This window comes from Venturia canescens, chromosome 5 (genome assembly GCF_019457755.1).
Source record: "Venturia canescens isolate UGA chromosome 5, ASM1945775v1, whole genome shotgun sequence".
NCBI lineage: Eukaryota > Metazoa > Arthropoda > Insecta > Hymenoptera > Ichneumonidae > Venturia > Venturia canescens.
This window is the reverse complement of record NC_057425.1, coordinates 8506864-8527456: the sequence shown is the minus strand read 5'-3', so window position 1 is coordinate 8527456 and position 20593 is coordinate 8506864. Positions and strand designations below refer to the sequence as shown.

Here is a 20593-nt window from a genome sequence, read left to right as displayed (position 1 = left end):
ATCATTGACACGCGGCTTGCAGGATGGAAGGTCTTGTATTACGGTATTAAGTCGCAGCCGCGATTAGCTGACAGTGCCTCTCTCACACTTTTTTTTATTTTGCCTTCCTTTGTCTTCTCTCGTTTAATATTTCTCCTATTTATTCACCCTCGCATCGCGTTCTTTCGAAGATGTAAGCGATAACTGTGCTACAACGTACTCGCCTTTTGACGCAGAACAAATATTTTTGTAAAATTTTTCGGAGGGGGCTATCGGAGATTCGACTTTGGTCCTTCGTCACAAAACCTTCCTCGTTTACGATCACTCTTTCGTCTCTTTCTCGGTCGACGCACTCTCTAATTTTCGTAACATTCTCCCATTGTCTTCTCTCCTTCATACGATACTCAAGTTTTTCGCTGTTTCAAGTTATTGAATGAGAAAAATGACGAGGACGAAGACGCTCGAGCCGGTTTGAAGAAGCAGCACGAACTTCTTCAACAATTACTCAAGGATCCTGACGAGGAGAGAAAAATGCAGGAACAACGAGAGGTTATAATCTTCATTTACATTCAAACATCAAACTTGGCTTTCGGATTTTCAAATCGACTGGATACATTTTTTTCGTTTTATGCTTTCAGAGTCGAGACGACGATCCTCTACTTCGGAGCCTTGGATTCCGCGCTGCTACGCCATCCCCCTCCCAATCCGGCGATCATCCGCATCCAGCTACTTCGCAAGTCGGTCAAAAAAGGCCCGGTGAAGATGGCAATATGAATATGGCCGTTAAACGACCCATGGATGGATCGCATCAAGTATCCTCTTCCGGAACCGGAGCCTCTAGTACCGTTACTAGCAAATTGTGGGAGAAAAATAAAATGTTGGCATCGCTGCTGGCCAAACAGCCATCCCAGCCAGCGACTATTCCGCCAATACCCGCGTCTGTGATATCGGCAACTCCACAGGTAGAGTCAAACCCTTTGAATTTCATAAATTTTTCTCATTTTTCACCACTGATCAAGAGAAATGTGGGATCGTTTTTAGTGTGATATGAAAAAAAAAAAAAATTCAAATTTATCGAATTCGTTGGTTTGAAAATTTGAAGGATAAGCTGCCTCGCGTTGTCGACCGATTGAAGCAGCAACAGCCATGGTCGGGTGGTAGTATGCAACCGATTGTCAGCAACGCGACAACGACAACCGCGACCTCGGCGCGTACGCCTTTACAAAACCAAACGAGACAACTACCTCGTCAAGCAACCTACCTCAATCACATGCTAAGTCAAGTGAGTTTAAATTGGAAGAAATTAATCATTGGATCGAACTTAACACGAGAATATCATGTGAGATGGTATTGTAAGTGAATGAGCAAAGACTGACGAATCTTCAATTTTATTTGTAAATTTTGTGTAATCAATGAATTTTCAGATCCACTGTCAAATAAAAGTTAACGTCATTTTGTTTTTCATTCTTCAACAGCAACAAAGGCCCCAAATGGGACAAATGGATACAGAATTTAGCGGTAGCGGCGATTACCGTCCTGCCGGAATGGACCCAAACTCGTGGGACAATCAGTCGTCAGATCCAGATCTGTCGGACATTTTGGATCAGGTTATAGAATTTGTTCCGGACGAAGCTATCGCGGGTAATTATTTTTGATACTTTTTTTTCAACGTTTTTGAATGAACACGAAAGTATATAATTTCTTTACCAGTATGAATACATTTCCGGTGAAACAATTCGAACAGATAGTAATAGTATGATAGGTCTAGCGTCTCGTTTGACAGAATCGTCCGCAATAGCGAATCTATTGGATGCTATTGAATCGCCACCCATGAACGAAAAAATGGCTATTAATGCCATACAAAAGTCATTGATGTTATGCGAGACTGCAGTGAATCCAACGTCTTCCACGATCACGATGCCTGGTACACCTCCGGCTTATTCGACAGCGGTAAATATTCTCCCTTTTCCTTCTTTCTCTTTTGTGCTCTCTGAGAGCCTTTTAAACTCGTTTTTCATTGATTTCGCGCTAATTTTTCGGAAATATCGATCAGCCACGCTTTTACCGTATTTTTTTTTTTTTTTTTATTAATTATTGACGATTTCTTCTTTGCTGAGACGAAGAAATTTTGTAATTCCACGTTTTAAACTCTTCTTCGTTCCATGTGTTTCAGCTGGGTAATACGTCAGTCACAACGAGTCACAACTACCAACCACCACCAATGTATCAACAACAATCGAGGGTCAGATTCAACGCCCAGCCAGGAATACGACAAAATGCTGCACAGTTCACTCAGCATCAGCAACAACGAGCCAAACTTTTGCAACAACAGCAACAACAACAACAGCAGCAATTAAAACAGAGGCTTTTGCAGCAACAGCAGCAACAACAATTACTCATACCATCCAATGCAACAGCCCCAGACCAAATAGCATCGGGTATCCATAATATCGATAGCTTACTTAATAACACCGTGGCACCAAATGTTTCGCTTCAGGTAAAGGAAACTCGTCCTCTTTCATCCTTTTAAACTTACCATTTGTTTCGTTAAATCATTTTTTTCTTATTTCACTCACTTGATTTCGATTGAAATTCCAATTTTTACATTTCAAAAATTGTATCTTCTCGTGCTATTGCTCTGCTAAAAAATTCTTTTTTATGAATTTTGCATAAAAATTCAAATTTTGAGAAATTTCCATTAATTCTTTTTCATTTTTCATTGCAGCGCTCCAATGTACCAGATTCTCAAGTCTCGCCGGGCTACGGGGGATCCGTCCAGATGCCTTCGGGCCACCGCCTTTCACACTCATATTCCCATCCGGCAACGTTACCGCAACAGTAAATAAATATTTTCGTTTTGATTTATTTGAGGTCAAACTCATGGCACTTTTTCTTAAGCGTTAGTTTTGCCCATTGAAAACTCTTCAAATTCAGTGTTGGACGTCTATTCTTTCATTTTTGTGATCACCACAAAGACTCATTGAAAATCATCAAATGCTAAAATTTTCGAATTTCTTTTCAGCCCGGTCGTTAATAACAATTTCAACAGCGGTCAACAAGTCTCGGCAGCTGCAGCGCGGCTGTCCCCACATTCTCCCGCTGCTATGATGTCGTTTTCTCATCCTCAACCGCTATCACCTCGAGTTTCACAAGTGAGCAATTCAATAACACGAACATGATGAATCTATACGAAAAAAAATGGGAATCGAGCGAAATTTTTTGGCCTTTCTGACTAAAAGGAATTGATACGATTTGTTGCTTTCAAATGAACTCAGGGCAATTACGGAAATAGTCCGCGGATGTTCAACGTGAATCAAACGAGGCAGCAGCAGCCGGCGCAACAGCAGCTTCAACAGCAGCAAAGATCGATGCCGTCGCCAGGTACACCGGCATCGGCACGCCAATCCCCATTTCCGGCTGAATCTTTCCCCCCACCGGCATCGCCAACGGCTAGCCAATTCCCGCCTGTTCCTAATCCAAATGCCGCCAATCCCACAGCTCAGTATCGTCTTCAGCGAGCCTCTTCGACACCTACCGCAACGACCCAGTTACCAGGTAATTTAATCGATACTCTCGATTCATTTTCCAATTCCACGTCGATTCGCATAAATTGAGAAAGGATTTTTTTTATTTTTTAATCGTATAATCGATGCGAGTACGCGTCATGCGGATTTTTCGATCGTCGTTCTTGAGCATTACAAAAATCAGGAGGATTCGTCGTTTTGATCCTTCACGAGAAAAAAAAAAAAAACATTCAAATTTCAGCGGAGTGATGTAGCCACTTTTTCTCTTTTGTCATTATTTCATTTTGCCAATATTGAAACTCTGTGCTACGAGAGTTTTGAGAGTATTTTATATCGTAGGTAAGTATCATACATATTTACAATATTTTCAACTTTCTACGGTTTTTTAAAACTTCGTGTCTTCTCTCCGGACGAATGTTCTTTGTGTTCCAATTTACGTAGACTTTTTCCTTCTTTCGTTTTTGTTCGGTCGAATTACGAGGTTTTTGCTCTCTCGTGATTCGCTCTAACGAATATTTGTCGAGAGCCTGTACGACGTAGTACTCAAATGAATTATTTCACTTTAGTTTCTCTCAATTCTATTAATTTTCCTTCATTCCTCGAAGGTCCAATTTTTATCACTTTCGACTGTGTAACTCTTCAAAATTTCTACAAGATGCAAAACGAAATATTTGCTTGAGTACTACGTACAAAAAGACCAAGGGGAATGTTTTCGTGCTATTTATTTGATATTATTCTTGTTGACTCACGTATGGAATTGCACTGGTGAAAGAACAAGTAAATATGCATATAGTTTTGATAGAAATTACAAATACAGAATAAATTCGAATTCGTTCATCGAAAAATTCGCCTAAAAAGAACCCCGTGGGAAAACCATTTTTTTATTTGAAATTCACGATTTCAACAAATATGAGTTTCGCAATGCTTAGCGTTCAAAAGTGAATTTGAAGCATTCCATACGCGAGAGCTAGAATAGTTTGTTTGTTGTTTTATACTCTGGCGTCTTCGAAGGAAGTTGGAAGAGAGCATGTCGTGCTGGTTGTTAGAGAAAAAAAGAGCGGAAGAAATCGTGGTAGATGAATGAAAATGTTTCAGGTGGTATTGGATCACCGAGACATTACGGAGGTGGTGTTAACAAGGATCAACCACTATTATCACCTAGTCATCAACACGGCGGTTGTCAACCAACGGCAAATCACAATCAACAGAATCCAGCGAACAGCCAACATTACACAAACCAACAACACACCTCAATGCTTTATCACACGAGTGCAAACAGTATCAACAATCATGATGTACAGAACAATCAGTTTTGTTACGATCGTACATCGATATCGATGTACGGTACGGGACCGGGAGATCCTCAGGACGCGAGATCAATGCCTCCTAGTAATACCACCGGTCACCAAATGGGTGGTAAGTCATGTGACCTTTTAATGTCATGTGACCATCACTGTATCATCATTCCTTCACCAACACCAATCATCACATTTCTCCTTTTGTGGGAATGTAACAAAGCAAAAAACAAATGCAAAAAAAAAAGAACTGTACCATCAAGGAGGATGAAAATGTTGTACATGTCTTCGGCAAGCCAGCAAAACTCGTCAAATCTCACTGACCAGCTTAGCCGTGCACAAAACAAATTTCAGTTTTCTCGCTCTCACCAAACTTTAATTGAAATGTTTTTTTAAAATATTTCCTTTCACCTCTTATCCCATATCCGCCACGAGCACATAAATCCTTAATTGTTTTTTGTTTGGTCAATGTGTCCATATTTTTTTACTTTCTAACTTTGTTTCTTATTTTATTCGTTCATTCTCTCAATCTCTCTTCCCATTCATCAGCTTGTGGTACTTGCAACGTCTTAACACCGATTCATCAATCAATCACTGTTCACCTCTTAGATATACCGTACCGAGGGACATTTTCAATGACCTCGGATCTCTCGATCCTCAATCTTCACCGCTTTGTGTCACCCGTCGCCAGAATACCAAATGAAAAACCCTCCTTAGGCGAGCAAGCTTTTTTCTCATTTTCATGGGTTTATGGACACTTGGAACTTGAAACGTCGCTAGCGAGGAATAAATAAATGCATTAAAAAATATAAACGAGCAGCGAGCAAGGACGAACGCATTCTCGACGTCTCATCGACAGTTTGATCGCAAGAAGGATTGACTTGACGAATTTTTCAGACGTAGCAACCCTCGAATTTTTTTCAACGAGATTATGTTTTATGATCCTCTGGGAATTCAGGTTTATTCAAGGGCGGGCTCCACACTTCGTCACAAATTTTTCAACCGTATGCAACCGTCTCAATATTTATCTTGTATAAGATTATTCGAAAAATCTCGGAATTGCCATGCAGAATAATTTTTTTTTCCTCCCCTGAAAGTTCAAGTGTTTTAACATTCTGCCATGGAGCCCTCCCTTAAGGAGGTATCTCTATGAAATTCTTTGATTCATCCAATCTCATTGATCGCGTCTTATCATTTTTGTCGAAAATTTTTATCGACTTTCTTTATCACTTCGTATTTTATTGAGCTTATTAATAAAGAAGAAAACGGAAATTCTGCAAAAAAATATCGACATCCAGAATCGAATGTGTTTAAATAGAGGTACCTTCTCGCAGCTTCGCGACGCTCTCTCTGTACATAATCGTTTAGGTGTATCATTATCACATGTGGGCTATCGTAATATATGATAAAGTGTTAAAATTAAAACTATACCCTGTGAATTGTATAGTGTCAAGTGTTTGCATGGTGCTTCGTTGCTGTTTCAGCACACTATCCGTGTCATAACTATGCTCACTGGATGCCAAATCATAAAGAACTAATTTCGTTCATTTTGTCACATATATAGTTATAAATATTACTATTACTGCGATTAAAATACGAGCAACGGACGCAATTGTAAATAATAATGTACAGTCATCCATCGAAAAGTAATGGTAGAATAATTTCTATTGTCTTACAACACATTTGTATTCAGGAATCGGCAAAACATTGATGATAAAAATGTATTTTCATACTCGTTGCACACAGCACTTTGCGAAGATCATTATTTCACTAACGTATTTATAATATTAAGCACAATAATTTGTAACAACTATTGTGTCATCATTTTTTCATCAATTATCCATTCGATCTTTGCCCGTTTCTGTTTTCAATAAATCGTTAATAATATCCAGGAAATAATCAAATTTCAAAGTATTTCAAAACCGAGCACCGCACTGTGCTCATTTCTGCAGCTTTTTACCATTTTCCTGCATATTTTTCCGATTTCTTCACGGGGAATCCCTCGCTAGAAAATCCCCACACCTTCTGTAACCCATTTAGATGAAATATTATAGACGACACTTTTTTCCTATGAGTTGATGCGGAGAGAAAAGAAAAAAAGGAAATGAAGAAAAAGAATAATGACCGGTTATTGCTCAGTAATATTGAGACTTGATTAATGTAGCTTTGTACCTAAACCCGCAGTCACAGTAGTTGAATTGTTAGTAGAAAAGTCTAAGAGTATATGAAAATATCTGTTTCATTATTATTATTATTATTTTTTAATGACGAAACAATGACTATTTCCGTACACTGACGACGCATCGGCTTCTATAACTCTTACGATATTTTCATATGCAAATATTCTCATGAATTTTGATCAACCAATTTTTTTCCTTTCTTTTTCCATTTTTTTTTTTTTCACACCCTCGAGCGACTTTAACGATATTTCGAATTTTTCATTTCGCAGGTAATACGAGCAGCACGGGCAGCATGACTTCCGAATTCGTTAGGCAAGAATTGAGGGCTGTTGTTGGAGCGCGAACGCAACAGAGGGTGCCGAATAATTTGCAAAATAATCTCACCGGTCAAGTTACTCAGGACGATCTTGAAGCTCTTGGTTTGCCGTTTGAGATGTCTTCGGCAGGTACGTTCCGATCGACCGGCGGAAAGAGAAACGCTATTTCAATAAAATTTGAGGAAAACCTCGGATGACGTTTAGAGAGGAAAAATATTCAATTTTAAAATATTCGTCGGTTAAAACGTAACGTTATGTTTCGTGATGTTGATAAGATCGGGAGTTGGCGCACATGGTTATCGAGGTGTCTGCGAAATGAATTTCTCCAATGGCTTCTGCGAGCTTTCATTCGATTGAATTATTCGAATTTTCTCATCAATTCGTCGATCAAAATTCACGTATCGGGTCATGAAAAACTGCACGAACGATCATTCGAATTTTCTCAGCCATTGGAGAATTTGATTTGGCAGGTCTCTAAAAAGCGACGAGCAACATTTTGTAAGATAACTTTATCGAGGATTTCCTGGTAAATGACACTTAGTATTTTTGGCCCTCTCAACCCTTGACCCCGAACAGCACAGCACGTTGATATGCATCGTTCACCGAAATAAAATCAATGAAATTAACTTTTTTATACAGTTTAACAGATTTTCCGATGCAGTAGCTCGTCTAGAAATACTTTGAACCCCCCAGCGCAACTTTCGTTTTAATTTTCTCACTGTAAACCACCCCCTCAACCCCACTATTGTAACAAATATTTTATTAATCTTCGTATTACGTTTACATGAATTATAGTCACTTTTCCCCTGCCAGTTTCAATAGTTACTACAGCACGATAGACGCTATCGCTACTTCAACTCCTCGAACCATTCAAGTCCCATGAAAAGAAGACATTTTTTTTAACGATGCTGTGAAAAAGCATTACTCGTCATTTCGAACCTCAGCTTCCGTACAATCACCAAAGTACTCTAGAAATACAAGCATTTCACGAATATTCGGAAGTCTCATTTTACTTCACTGTCATACTTGCGATTTCAATCACGAATCACCCTTGTAAATGACGAAACAAAAATTCATCATGCTGTGTAGAGATGAAGATCGGGTTCACGCCGTTGAATTTCCCGAAGCAGCATATCTCCTGGTCACTTTTTTTAAGCCGACATTCGTGTCGATCAATTTGATATAAAACAGTTTTTTTTTCATAGTGGACATAAAATCATTGCAACGGGCTATGAATTAAGGAATGAAAAATAAAAACAGCTGATCAGCTGTCATCGGTCGAATACCATTTCAATTTAATAATCTCTTTTTCTTTTCGCTTGGCCACTTCTTTGAGATTCATTTTCGATCATCACTGTACGATAACTTTTTCGAGGAAATTTATTATTTTGCAAATTGAGAGATACTTCGTGGCTATTTTTTTTGACCACGTTGAGAGATAGTTGAGAAAATCATAGCAGTACATTGATCCTGAGGATTCTATGATAGATGCGAATTAAAGGGAACGCAAGGAAGTTAGAGAGAAAAATTTGTTTTTCAAGAGGCAAAACTCGTTATTAAGACTGTGGTAACATGTATTGTTACAATGTCCCAACTAGGTGAGGCTGTGGTTAGCGATGGCCCTGCCAAGAGTTGGGCCATTGGGAGTGCCGGAAGTGCCCCCTCCTCCTCCAGGGTAAGATCCCTCCGACAATTACTTTACGTAACTTCTTTTGTTTCTTATTTTATTTTTTTTTTCCTTTTTTTTTTTTTAATCTCAATTTTCATTCAATTATATTTGATTTTGTATGCTCTGTCTTCCCTCTTCGCTTGGCTTCTCAAAACCTTATTGTGCACGACATGTTATTTATATTACCAATTCATACGAATATATATTTACGTTTATACCGAGCGTTTGTGGCTCTTAGGGCTTAGAACATAAATTAGTTTTTACAATGCTGCTTTCTTCGCATGTTTTGAAAAACACACACACACACACACACACACACACACACACACACACACACACACACACACACACACACACACACACACACACACACACACACACACACACACACACACACACACACACACACACACACACACACACACACACACACACACACACACACACTGACTGATTTTTTCGTAGTTTAGTGGTATGAAGTTTCATTGAGATTTTTTTCTCAGTCTTACCGTAGAATTTTCTACTTCGTTTTAGAAAAAAAATAGACACGCACAGACAGACTTTAGTTAGTTTTAACATTAACGAGTTGTGCGATTAATTCGGGAATAATTTTGTTGGAAAAATGATGAGAAGAGGACAAACTGAAAAAATTTCGTCCTCATACGATTGTTTGTCCTTCTCAGCCAGATGGTTTATAAATTCTGATGTTTCTCCATGTTTTCTTAGCCTTCAGGAACCGTCTAATTTGAGAAGTATTTTAGTTTTTATCTGCTCACTGATATCGAGCAAAATAAACTCGATGCGGACCGCTCGGCTCTCTCGCACTACAATTCTTTCGTTTATTATCATTTACTATTTTGTTTCTCTCGTTTTTTCATTTTTTTATTTTCTTTGGCTGAAAGGTTGTGGGTCGTATCCAAAAGCTTAAGATCTCATTACGAGTTGACTTGTCGTTCTTGGATACGTTTGTATTTGGTTAGAACGAGGATAATGCTTTTTCACAGTTGATTAACGAGATTTGATGCGCTTAGGATTGTCACACACTTATTTATTATACTTTTTTTTTGAAAAACCAATCGGTTTAGTTTTTCTTTTCAAAATAGAGCGTAAATATTTTCTCTGCGATGGCAAAATTTCAATGCGTGGATGCATGTGGATGAATGACGAAAAAAAAACACACATACACGTTTCGTAGAATTGAATCGAGGCTGAAGCGTTTGCCGAAGTACGTAGAAAATGCATCGTCCACAAAGTCTATTCTTTTGTGTGTACTCGCTGAAAAAAAAAAACAACGCCTGAGTCCCAATTCTATTTTTTTTTTTTTTTTTTTTTACTTTTTTTCAATTATTTCTCACACTCTTTTACGTAGCTTCGTTGGCGTAATGCAAAGTAACTGCTTTGACGAGATCGCTGCTGCCTTCGATTCGTGCGATACGCAATAATTGTTTTATTTTCGTCACATTGCTGATTTTTTAAATTGATATTGATCGATAGATATTTCTAAAGTACTGAATCGTAGAATTTTTTCCAATGAAACGAACACCGCGTATTAATTCTTGAGCTGACGTTTCAGATCTCGTGCCAATGAATTTTGCTTCTTCGTCGTATACGAAGCGATCAATTTTTATCTTATTTTTCCACGATCAATTGACAAATATTTTCTGAACTCTGACTTTGACAATCGAGGTATTATCTTGAAGACAATGTTTTTATAAAAGTAACTCGTAAAATTTCGTATTTTGTTGTTGAAATCGATGCTTTAGAAACGACTCAATACCGTAATCGGTTCGCGGTTTAAATGTCACTTTTGAAAGTTTAAACGGAGACGAAAAATGACGTGGAAAAAAAATCGTAGATCACGTAGGATCGATAGGTCCGATAAGATGTTTGCAACGAACGTTTGGTCATTGCATAAAATGATTTTAAACGAATGTTTGTTCACAGACTACTATGGAGGAGGCGGTACGAGGTGATCCAAAGTCATCCCTTCTGCAGAAGTTACTGTCCGAGTGACTGCGGGTTGCTGGCCACTTTCACCCTGAAGATTCGTTACATGTAACATATTATATTTGAATAAGAGAAAAAAAAAATATTGAGAATGAAAATGAAGAGAAAAAGGAGATGAGAGAAACGGTAAAAAAACACGTAAAAAAACACGAAGTACACCTACATAAATACACGCTCTATAAATACGTAATCGATACTATTGTATTATGTATGTAATACTACACGTACGAAGTAGTATGCAGATACGTTTCGCCAAATACATTTGTCAGCTGGTACGCGGTAAATTTTCACGATTATTAGATTTTCTTTCGTGTCTTATTCTTGTTCGTTCAATTCTTTTATCGTTGTTCATGAAGAAGGACTATTTAGACGATAAGAATGAAAATATTTCGTTTGGATTATCGAAAAGCTTTTGGTATTTCGTTGATGACATGAAATGTGAACCAACCGAATATTCGAATAGAATTCGTTGTCATAAGGGCGAAAATATAGAAGATGAAACATTACAAATCTCCATAAATAACAAACATTCGAAGAGATTAATGTTTTAGTCAAAAAGTAAGTGAATGAGATGAATAGAGCTGGAGATCGACAAAGAAAGCGAGAGAGAGAGAGAGAGAGTAAGAGAGAGATACATATATAAACATAAATATATAAAAATAACAAAGACGGAAGAAAACCTCCGCGTACTCGGTAGGCACAGTACTTGGTATCACTGAAAGAAACTACGTAGGTACCTCAAAGGTATACTTTATTATACCACTTGGCTGTTGAACATAGAACTATTTATAGGTTTAATTATTGTACACAAAAGATAAACGAATGAAAAGAAACAAAAAAGTAATACGAATGGAAACGAGAAGAAAAAAAAAATCATAGAGCACTATCACGTTTTTCTCTTAATTTAACAATCTTTTTGACTATTATATTATGGATAATATATTTGTGATTGTAAGAATCTGCAACCAAAATGTGACAAAGAAAACTTGTTGTTGTTAATATGATTATAATAATTATTATAATATAATAACTATTATTTTATTATTATTATTGACATTATTATTATTATTATCACTATTTTTATTAATATTATTATTCATTATAATTATGGTTATTATCGCTATTATTAATATTATGACTTTCATTATAATTATTATTACAAATATTCTTGTTACGATACAATATTACCATATTAATACGGTTTATTATTATTATTATTATTATTATTATTACTATCATTATTAATTATTATTACTATTATTACGATTATTATTGTATTAATGGTATTAGTATCATCATCATTATTATTATTATTACAATTATTATTATTATATTAATAATGAATTATTGATATCTCGATATTAATATTATTGAAACACTCGGCGTATACATATTTCTATTCTATTATAAGGGTACCTATATATATGTATATATATATAGGAAAAAAAAACGTTCATATATATTATACAGGCGTATATATGTACTAAAGAAAGAAAAAAAATGACCTTCTATTTTGCATAGCTCAGTAAATCTCTTTTTGGGTCTTAGATGCACACTAAAAGAATGAAAAGAAAGAAAGAAAATCACTTCTAAACCACATCTGTTATATAAATACCAAACATTTAATAATATATATGTATATGTATACATACGTATGTGTATATATGCATTCATATGCAAGAAATCTCACGCAAGTGTCTTATTTTTCCATGGAGTTTATCGGCAATTATTAAGGCTACAAAGAGATTAAAAGAACGAGACGTTAGAAGAAGAGAAAATAAAGAAAGAAAGCAAAGGGGGCTAAATAGAGAAACCGAGAGAAAAAGAGAAAGGAGAGAGAGAGTGAGATAACGGAACAGAAATTTGGGACCGATCGATTCGAGTTCAATGCTACACAGGAAACACTGCGCGTTCCCTCTATTTGCTGCTAATCATATATTTTTTTGCAGAGCGGTGAATATGTAATAAAATAATAATGAAAAAAAAAGTAAATGAGGAAAATTCGTAAGCGAAAATGTATACCGAGCCACGGAAAGACGTGATAATTTATTATCTAATCGTGATTATTTATATTATCGATTGGTATATTTCGGCGAGTTATATATTTGAATCGATATTTTCTTCGCTGTTCAGTGTTTTCTGCTTGCATTCAACTAAAACGAGAGATTGAATCGTTATTGTATTATTGAAGTTCAATTGTTTGAGTGCATTCTTCGGCCTTTGCCACCTCTCGGCTACTTTTTATTTCTCACTCGATAAATTATTTAAGAATTAAAACAGAGATTAAATGAAAAAAAGATTGTGGTAAAGGAGAAGAAGCATTGAAGGAAATGGTATACTCTCTGGGAAACACGTTCGTGAGCCGCTCTGAAATAGGTACATGAACATACATACATGTGTTTATCGCAAAATAGACGCGTTATCTACGTTTGCAAGACCATTACTTAGTTGGAAAGAACAAAGAAACAAACAAACAAACAAACAAACAAGTAATGAGAAAACAAAACAATATTAAAATCCCACACGCGTGTGTATGTCCGTGTGTGCGTGTGTGTGTGTATATAGTGAGTTATGTCATATAGATAGATCATATGTGCTTTCTAATGATGAATAATTTTATAAATATAAACATAATACCGACTTGGTTATTAGTTTTTTAATTTTTATTATTAATGCGCTTAGTCACGACCAGACGCTTCTGTTTCTGCACCGCCATCACTTCTCATGTAGTTCTTCACACGCCAACGTTGTTGTCACAGTAATTCAGGGGACCAAAGGCAATTGGACTATCGTCAATTCCATCGTGATCCCTTTTTTTTACCTGGTTCGGGCCCCATTGGTCGTTGAATTAGCATTTTCAAACTACGGGAGTTTATCAGTTCAGTGGGGAGTAAATTCTTCAAACTCCGTTCGAAGTTGTAGACAATGACAGAAATCTCAGTTACGAAAAGCGGAAATTACTGAAAATTCGAAATCGTCGTGAGTCGACTCGAAGGTAAGGAGGAAACTGAATGGAAACGTTCCAAAAGTGATTTTTGGGTTATTATTCCATAATTTTGCAAATCTTTTGGTTTTTCAATAATCATTTTTTATGCAAATTGTTCGAAATGTTCAAGTTCAGGCGACTTAGAAAAAATTTGTTGAAAGTCAATCATCGTAAACAAAATTTTCTGGTGCAATACAAAATTCGAGACATTATGGAAATCGCGAAAATCTACGAGTAAAAATATGTAAACGAAACTTATGATGAACACGTGTTAAGGTTTAATGAACTGCAGCATATCACGTTGTCGTTCACGTAGATAATACTACTCGTGACAACGAAATCGAATTAGAGGTATGGCCTGAGAACTAACTGTCACGTTGTGTTTCAGCTAGACTAGAGATGAATCTCCAAACCTATTTTTTCGCTTTACAAAACGTCTTCTGAACTCCGCAAGTATGGCGTCACAACGTATTTGTCGTCCCGATACTCTACCAAGTCTCTCGATATTTAATTTTGGAATTTTCTTATGACCCACCTTGCGGCGGGTACAGCAAAAAATTTTATGTTAGACTCATAATGTTCCCCTCCACGGAAATCTTTAGTAAAAGGCGAAAGATTTATTCGTGTATTGAAGGGAAACTTGAGATACGTCATGTTGGACAATTCGTCGGGTTTTATTTCATTTCCAGTGATGATACGTTTACGCGAAACGCCTGTGCAAAAGCCACCTAGCGGCGGACGGATAAACTGATCTTAGGGTTGCTGACAAATTCATGAATTTTTTTTACAAAAGTTGCCAGTTATTCAAGGCAAAAACATCTATGCTTGCTTGGAAGCGAAATTTGTATAAATTGAATAAATTCGTCATTTCCTATTAGAATAAATTGATAACAAATTTATGTAAATCAAAACTGTGTAAGAGCCTTATATAAGAGCAATTTCCAAAATGAAAATGGAGATTGTTCATTTTCGTGGATGACTATATATTTGCCAGAGGCGCCAGAGGTCTGTAACTTTTTGACACTTTTTTGGAAATCGCTACGAAGGAGCCCAAAACTTCCACATCAGGCAGGTTATGAAAATGGGAGATTACATCTCCTCTTTAGTTATAATGCAGTTAACATTTTTGGTATCCGCTGACTCTCGCGGCAGTCATTCCTGACTTTTGAATTTTTGATATAAGAATTTAATTAAGATTCACTGATTAGATAACTTATCACTTTGTTTACAAAAAGAACCCTTTATTGCTGCTCCTCCATCACCGCTGCTATGCATTTCTTCATCAATAGGAATTAAAAGATTACATTTTTATCAAATTTCACGATTAGAGTATTTTGATTCTTATATACATATGTTACTGATAACTGTTAACTGAGCAGAAAATTGATGAGCTTACAGCCTTAAAAATGATAACAAAACCTTAAAAACACAAAAAAATATTAGTCTATATGCCATAAAAATATGGCATCTCAAAAATGATGAATAATATATTCATCATCAATCATTTTATGGAGCTATTTACAAGACGAGCAAGGATAATAAATTTCGTTATGTATTGTCGTCTTGTTTGATATTTGATATTTCAAACATTTTTGGTTCGTATTGTTTGATATCGAGATTTAAAAAAAACACGGGACAATTAATCTTTGCACATCATCTCTATATCATTATATATAATTTAATTCATTCGAATACACTTTCTTCATTATCATACAAGTTCCCGAGAATTACGTTGTCCACGAGCGGCAGTGCAAGCATGTGTGCGGTATTTCGAATTTATGTTCTCTGCTACTCTGCTCCGGTGTCTCATAACCTTCCCGGTGAACAAAAAAGTGAAAGAACAATATAGTTAATGTATACTTCCAAACAATAGAAAAACAAATCTAACATGGGTTTCGAATCGTAAAAAAACCATCTTAAATAAAGATTTTTTGCTGCAAGACAACAATTCGAAAGTTTTCCATCACTCCGTTTTGGTATGATAATTTTCCACTTCTCAGTGTATAACGAAAGTTCATTCATTTTTTCAACTTGGGCTGTTTTCCACGTATTTTCATAACAAAACATCGTGACTACGATATAGTTGGTGACGACCTTTAAACACAGCACTTGATAACCTCTAGATAAGGAGGAAATCTTAAAAAAGAATAATTGTTATCAATTTGTTGACTTTTGAAAACACAGCGTTGTGCTGAAACTTCCAATCTAAGAACTCTCTTAATTGTGGACAGGTTGACTACAAAATGCTTCTCCGTTTCATCCGACGAGGACTCAATGTTAACTTGCCTGTGACCACTGGCATTCGACAACCTGCCAACGCCTATGGAACAAAAGTAAAGAAAAATAATTATCGCAATATATTTACTCCTCTTATTTATTCTGAAAAAAATAGAATTGTAATTTGAAATTCATTGTTAAAGAAATTTATACAACTACAGCATGTCATTTAATCAATCAAACAAAATGGCAGGATTTCATGAAGGACCTAAACTTGGTTCAATGTTCTGTTCAAAATTGGAGTATTGAAACTTTACTTTTTTACTTTTTAGGTTTACTTTTTGTTGGAAGCTCATTGAAATATTATTACTTTGAAAATTGAAGGTTTGAAATTTCATAAATTATTGAGTTTTATATTAAAATGTTATTCTTATCAGAACGAAGATGAGGACAAAGAGTGGCTTGAAAGGGAGCCTGAAGAGGAGCATCCCTTCAAAAGAGCGACGAGAGTTCTAAAAACTGATTTTAGGAGGATAAAAAGGAAAACATTGTTCTGGAAAGACCACAGTAAAGATCTAAGAAAAGGAGATTGGGACACGGAAGATCAACTTTTTCCTACGCATGTGGATGTCCTGGTAATAGGTGGAGGAGCCATAGGAAGCTCGGTTGCTTATTGGATAAAAGAGAGAGTTAAGGATGGACTTAGAGTGGCTGTTCTTGAAAAAGATCCGACGGTAAAACCCATGAAGTAACTTTAATTGCAAAAATTAAAACGATATTGAAATCTTGAGAAAACAAGTAATCAAATTTATTGATTTCTCAGTATAAAACAGCATCTACAGTACTATCAGCGGGAGGTTTGCGACAACAATTCTCTCTGGAAGAAAACATCGAAATGTCATTATTTGGAGCCGATTTTATACGAAACGTAGAGGATCATTTGGGTCTGCCTGGCCGGGATCCGGTGGATGTACAATTCCATCCCCACGGTTATTTATTTCTTGCTAGTGAAGCCGGAGCAGAATGTTTATGCAAGAATTCCAAGCTCCAAAATTCCCTAGGGGCAAGGAATGTTGTATTGACTGCTTCGCAGTTGGAAAGAAAGTTTCCATGGTTGAACACAAAAGGCATAGCAGCAGGTTGTCTCGGGCTTGAAAAAGAGGGATGGTTTGATCCATGGGCGTTACTTTTTGGCCTAAAAAGAAAAGCTATTGCCATGGGCGCTCAATATGTTCACGGTGAACTCAAAGGTTTCACTTATAAAAATACCAATAACGAAATGATCGGCGACACAAATATTTCCACTCGACAAGGACTCACAGCTGCCATTGTAAGTAAATTTTTTCAATATTCGTTCATAGTAGGATTCTATTTCAAAGTGTAAACTACACAACATTTTGTGGACCATATTTTACGTCTCGGTTACATAATCTGAAGGCGAAACTGCATTTCTTCAATCAAAAAATCCTATTTTAGTTATCCGCTCAGTTTAAATATTTCTCGAATAATCAAATGATTTGTTTGCTTCCAGGTAAAAACTCCTGATGGTGAGAAGAAGTTCATCACATTCGCTTATGCGGTTGTAGCTGCTGGTGCTCATAGTGGAAGAATCGCTGAAATGGCGCAAATTGGCGTTGGTCCGGGTATTTTATCGGTGCCATTACCCGTAAAACCCAGAAAACGTTTTGTCTTTTGTTTTCACTCACCCGACGGTCCTGGTATCAATACACCAATGACGATTGATCCATCTGGCGCTTATTTTCGGTACGCGCAAATGCATTTCATATTTTCCGCATGGTAGCAAAAAAAAATTTAACAGTTTTTCGAAACAAAATTAATGTCCTGTAGCAATAATGACGAAAATGATTAAAAAACGAAATTGACAAAAAATTTTCCATCCAAAAATACTGACTCGATTAGTAAAGAAATTTTGTTCAAAATAATGTTCAATTATTTATGATAATATTTATAATTGTTCAATTAAAATGTATCATTCTGTTAATTTTGTGCAGGCGAGAAGGTTTAGCTAATCACTACATAGCCGGTCGATCGCCAGATTTAGCGGACGAGCCAGGAGTAAATAATCTCGACGTAGACGACAAATTTTTCGACGAGAAAGTGTGGCCTAAAATCGCTCATCGGGTTAAATCTTTCGAGAATCTGAAGGTTTTCATTGGAAATCATATTACATTTACAACATGGGGAAAAGACAATAAATCCATCACAATTTTCTAAAATTTCAGGTGAAATCATCATGGGCTGGATTTTATGAATATAATGAATTCGATGAGAATGGAATAGTGGGACGACATCCTTATTATATGAATCTTTTGTTCGCAACGGGTTTCAGTGGTCACGGTATTCAACAAGCGCCAGCAGTTGGTCGTGCGATCGCAGAATTGATCATAGATTCCGAATTCATATCGCTCGATTTAACGAGATTGGGTTTCGACCGATTTATATCACTCGAACCAATGAAGGAAATCAACATAGTCTAATAGAAATGCCATTTTTATTTCGATACTTGCATTTTCGTCGTTATCGATTAACGCAACCCTAAAAGTAATTGAATGAGCATTATTCGGGGTTGTAGAGCTGTGAAATTCGATTGACTTTGTACAAATTTGCTCTACTTCTCATGTATATATAAATATATATGTACTGTAATTATAATATAATTAGTGAAAATGTATTTTGTTAATCAATCTTATACGTTCGCACGAATGATTTTTGGATCCGTGTGACCTGACACATGATTTTTTTTTTTACTCCGACACGTCAACCTTTTGGATACTATTAAAAGTACGTCGCTTTGCATAAAGGGAGAGAAGTAGTGAAACTCTTAAACTATCCTTCTTCCCTGTCGTTACTTGAACTGCTGGGGTGGTGGACCGAATATGCTGCCGCTTTGTTTACTCGCTGTCCTTGATGGTGCGAAGCCTAGCATTTTTTGGATATTCTGCAATAAAAATTTGGGTTTTTACCTAGAACAATCTTTGTTCACACAAAAGTGATTCCTTAAAACTATTCTGCACAAAACCCCAAAATTGGATTTTTTTAAACATCATTTTAATTCTTTTACAGTTTATTACTAGAACGTTTTCCAACCAAAATTTTGACTTGTTTTTAAAAGTCAACATTTTTTATTTTCAGTTACTGTCACATTTATTATTCCTGCGAATATTCTTTATCAGCAAATTTTTTCTTGAAATGTCATGCATATTTTTGCAGTAGCAACTTGTAATAATAAACATTAATAGTTGGTACAATGATAGGAAGTGTTTTTGAATTTTTATACCTGTCTGATGCTCATGGTGCAAAGAATGTAAAGAAATAAGAAAGAACATTCTGTATAATCGTCTCCTGGGAGATTTCTGTGCGACAAGCCTTGGATCCAGCTAATGGGAACAAACGGTAGCCTAGCAACGATCCTTCCGTCAAAAATGCTATTAAACATGCTCAACAGAGCGGTAAAAGCAAACCCAATTGCAAACATTGATTTCATCTTGACAAGTGATAAATCTCGATTATTATTTTTCAGTCTCTCCTCCTCTCTTTCGATTTTCTTCTTTTGTTGTTTATCCAAAGAATCGCCATGGGCCTCTTTACGTTTTTCCACTTTGAACATTGAAAACAGAGAACTTACAATTATTTCTGAATAGAGGTTAAGCGGGAGATAAACGAAAAAAAACTCCATAAAAATGAAACTTACGCTTTTTACTTTGACGTTCGACTTCTGCTTTGAGTTTTTGATATTTTTCTGTCCTATAAACCATTAACCACGTCAAACCTTACAGAAAAACAAAAAATGAAAATTAATTGATTGTGACCAAATTAATTTGATGGGATTATCTCTCTATCGACGTGTCCGAAATTTTTTTTTCGTGAATGAAATTTTTGGTGCAATATTGTTTCGTTGCTTACCCTCTCCCAGGAGAGCTGTACAAACACTTATAAATACTATTAACACTGTATCCGCCCACATATTTACAAATATATATTATTTTTTATTTTATAAAATGCAATAATTATAGAGTCTAGATGGAAACATGCGATGATCGAGCGACCTCGTCACTCTCCGCTCCGGGATATCTGGTCTATTACTGACTCTGTAATTACTGTACTGTCACTATTCGCCGCTTGTCCCCCAAGCGGTCAAAAATAAAACTTTTCGAAGACGTCAGCACAATCAACACAATTAAAGGAATTTCAACTTTAGTCATTTTTGAATTTGTTATTTTTCACATTTAGTTTCGGACGTTTTTTTAAAAGAAAGGTAGGGTGGAAGAACGAAATATTCATCCAGTCATCTCCGACCCCGACCCCGCCTTTTTATAAGATTCATTTTTTAAATTTGGAGTTTCATTTGCTTTCTCTAAAATCATAAATATGTTTTCTTCTTTTTTAACGCATTAACCT

The 20593-nt window shown here is 36.2% G+C and overlaps 3 protein-coding genes, 1 long non-coding RNA gene and 1 other non-coding gene across 17 annotated transcripts in view; 2 read left to right on the top strand and 3 right to left on the bottom strand.

Annotated features, from left to right (window-relative positions):
- Positions 1 to 13611, top strand: part of LOC122410918 (nuclear receptor coactivator 2-like) — a 68835-nt gene extending 55224 nt beyond the window's left edge. For 4 of the 13 annotated variants that reach the window (XM_043419383.1, XM_043419382.1, XM_043419390.1 and 1 more), the window contains 13 exons: positions 406 to 528; positions 618 to 941; positions 1082 to 1261; positions 1455 to 1620; positions 1742 to 1929; positions 2153 to 2476; positions 2705 to 2817; positions 3002 to 3131; positions 3255 to 3534; positions 4599 to 4919; positions 7248 to 7424; positions 8894 to 8970; positions 10909 to 13611. In XM_043419383.1, the coding sequence (XP_043275318.1) occupies positions 406 to 528; positions 618 to 941; positions 1082 to 1261; positions 1455 to 1620; positions 1742 to 1929; positions 2153 to 2476; positions 2705 to 2817; positions 3002 to 3131; positions 3255 to 3534; positions 4599 to 4919; positions 7248 to 7424; positions 8894 to 8970; positions 10909 to 10977 (2472 nt within the window). In that variant the 3' untranslated portion in view covers positions 10978 to 13611. The remainder of the gene's footprint in view (positions 1 to 405; positions 529 to 617; positions 942 to 1081; positions 1262 to 1454; positions 1621 to 1741; positions 1930 to 2152; positions 2477 to 2704; positions 2818 to 3001; positions 3132 to 3254; positions 3535 to 4598; positions 4920 to 7247; positions 7425 to 8893; positions 8971 to 10908) is intronic. The other 9 variants (XM_043419392.1, XM_043419385.1, XM_043419394.1 and 6 more) reach the window with 6 other exon arrangements.
- On the bottom strand, positions 9993 to 10592 carry LOC122410928 (uncharacterized). Its single transcript, XR_006261032.1, has 2 exons — positions 10320 to 10592; positions 9993 to 10239 (listed from the first exon to the last, which is right to left on the bottom strand). It is a non-coding gene; the product is annotated as an uncharacterized lncRNA (long non-coding RNA).
- Positions 13612 to 14485: 874 nt separating the features above from the next.
- On the bottom strand, positions 14486 to 14605 carry LOC122411763 (U5 spliceosomal RNA). The gene has a single exon (XR_006261223.1). It is a non-coding gene; the product is annotated as a U5 spliceosomal RNA (small nuclear RNA).
- A 1067-nt stretch (positions 14606 to 15672) lies between these two features.
- l(2)37Bb (lethal (2) 37Bb) lies at positions 15673 to 18884 on the top strand. Its single transcript, XM_043419400.1, has 7 exons — positions 15673 to 15933; positions 16189 to 16290; positions 16612 to 16908; positions 16998 to 17504; positions 17706 to 17938; positions 18187 to 18340; positions 18418 to 18884. The coding sequence occupies exons 2-7, from the start codon at positions 16201 to 16203 to the stop codon at positions 18670 to 18672; spliced, it is 1536 nt and encodes a 511-aa protein (XP_043275335.1). The 5' UTR covers positions 15673 to 15933; positions 16189 to 16200; the 3' UTR covers positions 18673 to 18884.
- LOC122410926 (calcium load-activated calcium channel) lies at positions 18670 to 20294 on the bottom strand. The gene is made up of 4 exons (XM_043419409.1): positions 20099 to 20294; positions 19887 to 19964; positions 19473 to 19792; positions 18670 to 19133 (listed from the first exon to the last, which is right to left on the bottom strand). The coding sequence occupies exons 1-4, from the start codon at positions 20157 to 20159 to the stop codon at positions 19041 to 19043; spliced, it is 552 nt and encodes a 183-aa protein (XP_043275344.1). The 5' UTR covers positions 20160 to 20294; the 3' UTR covers positions 18670 to 19040.
- Between the last annotated feature and the right edge of the window lie 299 nt (positions 20295 to 20593).